The sequence below is a fragment of the Cynocephalus volans genome, chromosome 16 (assembly GCF_027409185.1).
Source record: "Cynocephalus volans isolate mCynVol1 chromosome 16, mCynVol1.pri, whole genome shotgun sequence".
Taxonomy (NCBI): Eukaryota; Metazoa; Chordata; class Mammalia; order Dermoptera; family Cynocephalidae; genus Cynocephalus; species Cynocephalus volans.
This window is the reverse complement of record NC_084475.1, coordinates 50,007,276-50,015,601: the sequence shown is the minus strand read 5'-3', so window position 1 is coordinate 50,015,601 and position 8,326 is coordinate 50,007,276. Positions and strand designations below refer to the sequence as shown.

Genomic DNA, 8,326 nt, shown 5'->3' with positions numbered 1-8,326 from the left:
ATTTCTAGGTTCTCAATTCTATTCCATTGAGCCGTGTATCTCTTTTTATGCCAGTACCATGCTGCTCTGGTTATTATAGCTTTGCAGTATAGTTTAAAGTCAGGTAGTGTTATGCCTCCAGCTTTATTTTTTTGGTCAGGATTGCTTTGACTAATTGTGGTCTTTTGTCATTCCATATAAATGTCTGGATAGTTTTTTCCATTTCTGAAGAAAACGTCATTGGAATTTTGATGGGGATTGCATTGAATCTGTAGATCACTTTGGATAGTATGGACATTTTCACGATGTTAATTCTTCCAATCCAAGAGCATGGGATATCTCTTCCATATTCTTGTGTCCTCTTTAATTTTCTCAACAGTGGTTTGTAGCCAGGTAGGATGGCTAATATCCAAAAAACTGAGGATGATAAGTGTTGACGAGGTTGTGGAGAAAAAGGAATTCTCATACACTGTTGGTAGGACTGCAAAATGGTGCCCTTTATGGAAAATGGTATGGAGGTTCCTCAATTACAGAGGTATCTACTATATGACCCAGCTATTCCACTGCTGGGAATATATCCAGAGGAATGGAAATCATCATGCCAAAGGGATACTTGTACTCCCATGTTTACTGCAGTACTATTTACAATAGTCAAGAGTTGGAACCAGCCCAAATGTCCATCATCAGATGAGTGGATAAGGAAACTGTGGTGTATCTACACAATGGAATACTACTCTGCTATAAAAAAGAATGAAATACTACCATTTGCAACAACATGGATGGACTTTGACAAAATTATATTAAGTGAAACAAGTCAGGCACAGAAAAAGAAATACCACATGTTCTCATTTATGGGAGCTAAAAATAATGTGTGTGTGTGTGTGTGTGTGTGTGTGTGTGTGTGTGTGTGTGTGTGTGTGTGTGTGTGTGTGTGTGTGTATACACACAAACAAATAAATGGTAGGTGGGGAAGAAGACACAACAATCATAACAATTCCTTGAACTTATTAAGACAACTGAGCAGATAAGATGTAGTTGGGGGGAGGGGAGAGAGGAAGAGGGAAAAGAGGAATGGGTAAAGGAATACGAAATCTACTACAATGTATATTGAGAAGTTAAAATAAAATAAAATAAAAAAGAAGATAAAATAGAAGGAAAAACTCCTTATTTTCAACAATAGTTTTTCCTTTTATAGCTTCTGGGTTTCATGTCATAGAAAAGACAAAATTTCTGAAAGAAAATGTGTGAGGTCATGATGAAAAAGTCTTTAAAATGCTACAGAGGAACACAAAAAAAGACATGAACAAAAGGAAAAACATTCCATGTCCTTAGATAAGATGACTCAACATCATAAAGACGTCATTCTCTCTAAATTAATCTACAATTTTAATACAAGTCTAATAAAGATGTCAGCATCATTTCATCAGAATAATCAAGCTGAGTAAAAAGTTCATGTGGAAAAATAAACAATAAAAGTACCTAAAAGAAAATAATTTGGGGGAACCAGTCTCTAAGTATTAACACATCACAGAGATTCAGTAATTAAAATAGTGTTGTGAAGGTTAATTCTAGGTGTTAACTTGGTTCGATGAAGGAATGCTGAGAAACCTGGTAAAGCAATCTACTTAGGTGTGTCCATGAGAGTGTTTCCAGCAGAGATTAGTATGAGAATCTGAGTGGCCTGGGTGTGAAAGACCCACCCTCAGTGTGGGTGGGAACCATCCAATCTGTTGGGGGTTTGGAAAGACCAAAAGACAGAGGAAAGAGGTGAAGCTCTCTCTCAATCTCCTGGAGCTGAAATACACTCTTCTCTCCTGTCCATGGACATCAGACCTCAAGACTCTTCAGCTTTTGGGTTCCAGAACTTACACCAAGAACACACCATCAGCTTGCCTGGTTTTGAGGCCTTTCAACTTGGACTGAGCCATGCTACCAGCATCCAGTTTATAGACGGCCTATCGTGGAACTTTTCTTCATAGTCACATGAGCTAATTTCCCTAATAAATCCCTCTCATATAATTATAATGTATCCTATTGATTCTGTCTCTCTAGAAAACCCTGACTCATACAAGTGTGATACTACACAGATTACAAAACCCACTCGTCAATACAAGATTTTTCCTTTCAAAGGAGACAATGTTGTATGACAGATAAAGAAGAGAACTAATAAAACATAAGATGAACCATGAAAAAAACATAGTGTGATACTAGCATACGAACAAATATACAGATCATGGCACAGAATATGAAGTCCAGGAATGGACATAAATATATATGGCATTTGAGAAAGAGTGGCATTTCAAATAGGTGAGGAAAAGGTGGATTATTTAATAAATCATGTTGAGACAACTGCGTAGCCTCTGAGGAAAAAAGAAAATCTGACTCCAATCCTGAAACCTAATAACAAGATAAATTCTAAATGTTTAAAGTTTTAAGTGTTAAGAAAAAAAGGATGAAGTACCAGAAGAAGCCACAGAAGGTGGAAGGCCTTTCTAATTATGATGTGAAAACCATTAACATGTTTTAAAAATGTGCATAATGAAAAGTAAAGCAAGCAAAGTCAAAAGAAAAATATGTAAACATATATCACAGACAAAAGGTTAACCCCTCTAAAGTATAGCATTCCTAGAAGTCAAAGATAAAGAGACAATCTAATAGAAAAATGGGCAAAATATATTCACAGTTCACGAAAAAGAAATATAAATTTTCTTTAAACATACGTTAAGAAGCTCACTGATAATAAGAAAAGACAAATTAAACCATTTTCATCTATTAGAATGGCAGAGATCAAAGTTCAATAATTCACTGTTTGGGAAAACGGTGGAGAAACAGGTGATCTCATACTTGTTAATGAGAGTATAAATGGTACAACTTCTAAGAAGGTCAATTTGGTAAAGTCCATCACGTTTATAAATACCATATCATTTTAGAAATGTATTCTAACATATACTCATATATTTGTAATTTGATGTATGCTGAAGTTATTTATCGTGGGGCTATCTGTAACAGCAAAAGGATGAAAGCAGCCTAAATGTCCATTTAATATTCACCAATATGAGTTAAATTTAGTAAATATAGAAAATATTTACTATATTTAAATATAGTAAAGTACTTGTATGTCCATAAAATGGGATATTACAGAGCCATACAAAAGAATGAAGAAGTTTCTTACATACTAACTATATGCAACGATATCTAAAGTCATTGGAGGAAAGAATACATATATACATACAAACACGTCTGAAAAGACACAAAAGCTGGCACCAATGGTTGTTAAAAAGGGGGAACTGAGTGGCTTGGGGACAGGAGTATGAAGGACACTTTTAGTACATGCCCTCTTATACCTTTTGCACTTTTTATATTTATAAATAAATACAAAAGGTCACAAGTGTGAGTCATTAGTGCCAAAATGAACTGCAGAGATAGTACGTAGAAAAAGAAATAAAATACAACGGAGAAGAAAATGAAGTAAAGTTAGCTTTAAACTTTCTCCTAATATTTCCTTCCTGCAAAATACACAATCTTCCTTCAATTACAGTTTTGCTTACTTGTATCAGCCTCTACCCTTATCCTCAGACCCTTCTGTTTTACCTCAAGAGGTGTCTTAACACTTCCAATAATTTTTCAATCAAAGTTATGTTAGTCCATCTCAATTTCAACATTCCCTATGTGCAGTTTTAGGACATGGGTTCTATAGAAGCTACTGTTGAATTTTGGAGGGATATCACAATAAAATATCAAAAAGGCTTGAAATCATTTATTTGAGGTAATCATAAGAGACAAAATATATCTTTGGGAAAGTACTTTAAAGAAATAGATGCTAAAATAAAATCTTGCCTATTATTTGGAAATTGTGTTATGGGCTATTTTAATAGTGTTTGAAGAATTAAAGATGTCCTCTCATGACATTCTTAACTATGGAAAGCACACTACAGAAAGTAAGCTTTTAGACAAAATATGAATTAATGTAGTCACATGTCAAATAACCGTAGTATCCATGGAGATGCACAATCCCTTATATTGTTATGTGAGAAAATACTTAAATTTCTATTATTTTACCTTATTTTTTTAATGTCTTAACTTTTTAAAATATATAAGGTAGTATATTAATATATAATTTATAAATAATAAATAAACATGCATAAATGCTTGTGTGTTCTCAGGTTTTGTTTTTGTTTTTGTTTCATCTATAGGAATGCGTAATCAAAATGTTTGGTAACCACTGCCAAATGATGATTTTTCTCCCTGTTAATAAGAAGAAATTACACGCGTTATAGAAAGTTATACCAGAGAAGCAATAGGTACAATGTACTAATTTCTAAGTGAAATACTATTGAGTTCACTGAAAATGGCACCTAGTACAATTCTATCTGAAGAGAGATTCGTAATAAATAATAGGACTTTCAAGTCAGGAAACACTGTTAGAGACCAACTAGTCCAAATCTCATTTTTGACATAAGGTAACTAAGGACAGAGAGGATAAACAATATTTTCTATATCACATGGCTGGCTCATAGTGATAGAGCCAGGCAGAGAATCCAAATTTCCCAAAACTTTATATTTCTACTATACAACACCTGGAGATATATAGATTAGATAGCTAGATGGATGGACGGATGGATGGATGTCCATATATAGAGATAGAAAGAGACATATATGAATAGAGAGATGTATATGTGTGTGTGTATATATATTTATATATCTTTATCTCCTTCTCTCTCTATACATGGGTATATCTCTCTCTCAAAATAAAGAGGGTCTTTGAAATTAAGCAGAAGGCCAACCCAGTATTTTCACTCCTTCATTTTCTCCCATTTATTCCTATTTTTATTTTTGCCTTTTTAAAAAGCCTTCTCCAAATCACATCCATTTTAAGAAAGTAGAATAGTAAATTTCTTTTTATCATGTTAATTTTTAAAGCCAATCTAAAGGAGAAAAGTTTAAACCTGAAATTCTTCTAACAGAAACCACTTCTATACTCTAAATGCCACTCTTTCTTACCAGTAATCCTCTGAGAACAATCCAGCACAAGGAATATATATATATTCAGGTATACCCAAACAAAATGAAATGTGAAGTGAGCTGGGAGTGGATGATATATAAACTGAACTGCAAAGAGGCAATCAAAATTAAAAAGTTATTCTTAAAGGATAAGAATGTAAATGGGCAAAAACGGATCCTATGTTAACTCCTCACATCCATTAGCCTAATTTTGAGTAGAATTTTCTCCATGACTCTGAAGAAAAAAACAGTATCATAAATATGACAAAATTGAGATCATGTCTTCCAGAAAGAAGCTAAAGGGAAATAGAAAATATTTATCCAGGTAATTCAAACCAATTTTTAACCTCTCAATCACATTTGTGTAGTCCCTTCACAGTAAGAGATTTGACTCTCAATCCACAGATACTGCTTCCAACTATGGCCAGTTTTGTTATATATTGGGAAAACTGTATCTGCCGCATTGAGTTGGGAAGATTAAACGCTATAACGCAGATAATAGTTTAACAAAGTATCTAGCACATAGTTAAACACTCGTAAAACCTAATTCTTTCATTCACATGCCTTCAGTCAGGTTAGTGATATGCCAAGATCTCAAGAGTTTGTGCTAGGTAGGAAATTTAGAGGACCAGACTTCCCCTCCAAGGAGACTGAAAACTGAGCTATTTAGAGACATGGCTAAATCAGAATTTCTAAAGGAGTGGGAGGAGTGGCGGAATTGACCTCTTTGCAAGGCCAAGCTTGTTGCTGCTACGTAAATCCACCACGGTAGTCCCGCCTCCATCTTCCCACCACCCCCCGAGGCAGGCGGGAACTACATTTCCCAGCGGCCCTCAGGATTCTTCCGGCGCAGCGCGCCAGCGCTCTGCTTTCCGGCCGCATCTTTTACGTCAGATTGAGCCGAAGTTTCCTGCCGCTGAGGCCGAGTTGCGGAATATGGGTTCTTCTTTGTCCCGGCCTCTTGAGCAAGTCAAGGTCGCTGCGCCTCCCGAAGCCGCCTCCCCCGCCAAGCCCGCGCCCCCAGCTGTACCCGGAGCGCCCACCACTCCAGCGGAAGCCCCCCTATTTAATAACTGCTGGAGCTGTCGCGTGCTCTCCGGGTCGGGGCTTATAGGGGCGGGCGGGTACGTGTACTGGGTGGCGCGGAAGCCCCTGAAGCTGGGATACTCCCCGACTCCGGGGCTTATTACGCAGATGGTCATCGGCATCAGTGAGAGCCCGGGGCAGAGCCACTTGGGCGGGAACGGGGGGGGAGAGGAGGGAGCAGCCACGTGGTTGGGTGACATGACAGGGCGTTCGGGTAGGTCGCGTTGTGGGGTACCTCAAGCAAGGTGCAGGGAGAGGAAGTTGTTGGAAAGCTTTTTAAAAATTTGAATCTCAGTATTTCTCGAAAACTGTTATTAGGCTCAGTCTTTTTAATCCTCACAGTAGCTGTTAGAGGCAGGTGTGACTATAGTATTCCAGTTTTACTGCTGAGCAAACTAAGGTCAGACAATCGGAAGTGATAGCTGCTTTTCAAGCCCAAGTTTATCTGACCCCAAAGCCCATGCTCTTTCTCCAGATATTGGAGAAGGCCTGAGCGAAGGCACTTAACGTTGACTTAAGAAATTGGTCCTTGAAGCCAAATCTTAGACGTGGGTTCAAAGCCCACCTATTTGGTGTACCGCTGGGTGATGTGGTCCAAGTCCTGATCTGTAGCAATACTAAATGATTATCAAGGTGCTTTTCAGTAAAATGTGATTCCTTTAGTTTTTCAAACCAATTGAGTGAATAGAAGTTTAGGTTTTCAGAATCCTTATCTTAACCAGGTTGTCTAGATCAATTCCCTTTGCCTTTTTTTTTTTTTTTCCCTTCTCTCTGAACTTTCTCATTTATTTTCTGAACTTCACTCTTCTATAAGAAGGATATGATGGTAATGTATCCTCCAGAAGTGTTGCGAAGGTTAAATAAGGTGGCATACCATACATTAAGCAATTGATAGGTAAACTAGAATTTAATATAAAAGATATTGTGCTAGGCAGGAAATTTAGAGGCCCAGACTTCTCTAAGGAGACTGAACGATGAGCTAAGATGTTGTTTTTTTCCTAGGTATTGCCTGCTGGGGTATAGTCATCCTCACAGACCCCAAAGGGAAGTCCTACCGCACAGTTTGAAAGCACCACCAGTGAATTTGTCATCTATCCCTGTCCCCATGGCACACAGAACAAGCATGGGGTTTGTGGATGTTTTGGACAGACACTTGGACATGGACAGACTTCAGTACTGTAAATACTACAAGGCTGGAAAGACAAATATGGGTTGTCATTCTTTGGTTGTGAGTGTTCTTGGCCTTCTCAGATTCCATAGGGATCAATAAATCAGAGAATAAAACAGGTTCTGTGTCTTATCTGGGGAAGGAGAGTATAATTTAAATTATATTGTGATATAATTTATAAATGTGTAATTATATATTATAATATACATAGTTATATATTACAAACAAATATAATGCTTAATATGTTTATTATATAATTGTATGATTTATATTATTTAAAATTTTTAAACAGTTTTTTAAATGAAGGAAATGATAAACCAATTGGAAAATGAGTTATTTTACTATTTTTAATAGTTCTTTTTATTTCTCCTATAATTGGGTCAACACCTATTTTCAACCTAACCCTGGATAGGCACCATGCAATGTAGAAGTACACAAAACTTTGTGTACTGCTCATACTTTCCAAGGCATTTTTAGTCCATCACCTTATCAGAGCTTCACAGGTAGTCTGAGGTGGTTATTGCATTGGCCGTAAACCTTAAGCCATAAAAGCCCAAGTGATCTGCCCCGGGTCATTCAGCAAGTCAGTGATGTACCTAGGACTTGGCCTTGTCTTCTTGTTCTAGTCTTTCAGAACTAGGATGGTTCCAATGAGGCAAGAACTACCTTTATAAACAGGTAATAAAAAATCTGCATACAATGAAAGATGTTAAGTGCCAAACTATCTGAGAGAAATTCAAAGCATTTAGTAAAAACAAAGAAAAGCTTTTTGGTTCTTTTTCCACAAGCACCAGAAATGTTTCTTTGATGGAATTGAGATGCTTTTGAGATAAGGACTCCCAATTAGTTCATTTCTGAGACAGGTCATGCTTGCTACCAGTGTGTGTTTGTTTGTTTCCTGAGATACTGTGGCTTTTCTGTGAAGCTATGTGTAGCTGTTTTTCAAAGCAGAAAGATACTTTTAAGTTCACTGTCAATCACAGTGTTTAAGTTTTGAATGACATGTTGAGCAAGTAGTAATTTTAAGGCTATTCCTTTTTGTATTCCGTAGATGTGCCTAAGTCTATTAAGCCTCACAGATGACTTTAAGAC

At 36.8% G+C, this 8,326-nt stretch overlaps 1 protein-coding gene across 1 annotated transcript; it reads left to right on the top strand.

The window, feature by feature from the left end:
* The first annotated feature begins 5,865 nt into the window (after positions 1 to 5,865).
* On the top strand, positions 5,866 to 7,350 carry DMAC1 (distal membrane arm assembly component 1). The gene is made up of 2 exons (XM_063081287.1): positions 5,866 to 6,190; positions 7,069 to 7,350. Exons 1-2 carry the CDS (start codon positions 5,917 to 5,919, stop codon positions 7,131 to 7,133), a joined length of 339 nt encoding a protein of 112 aa, XP_062937357.1. The 5' UTR covers positions 5,866 to 5,916; the 3' UTR covers positions 7,134 to 7,350.
* Positions 7,351 to 8,326: the final 976 nt, after the last annotated feature.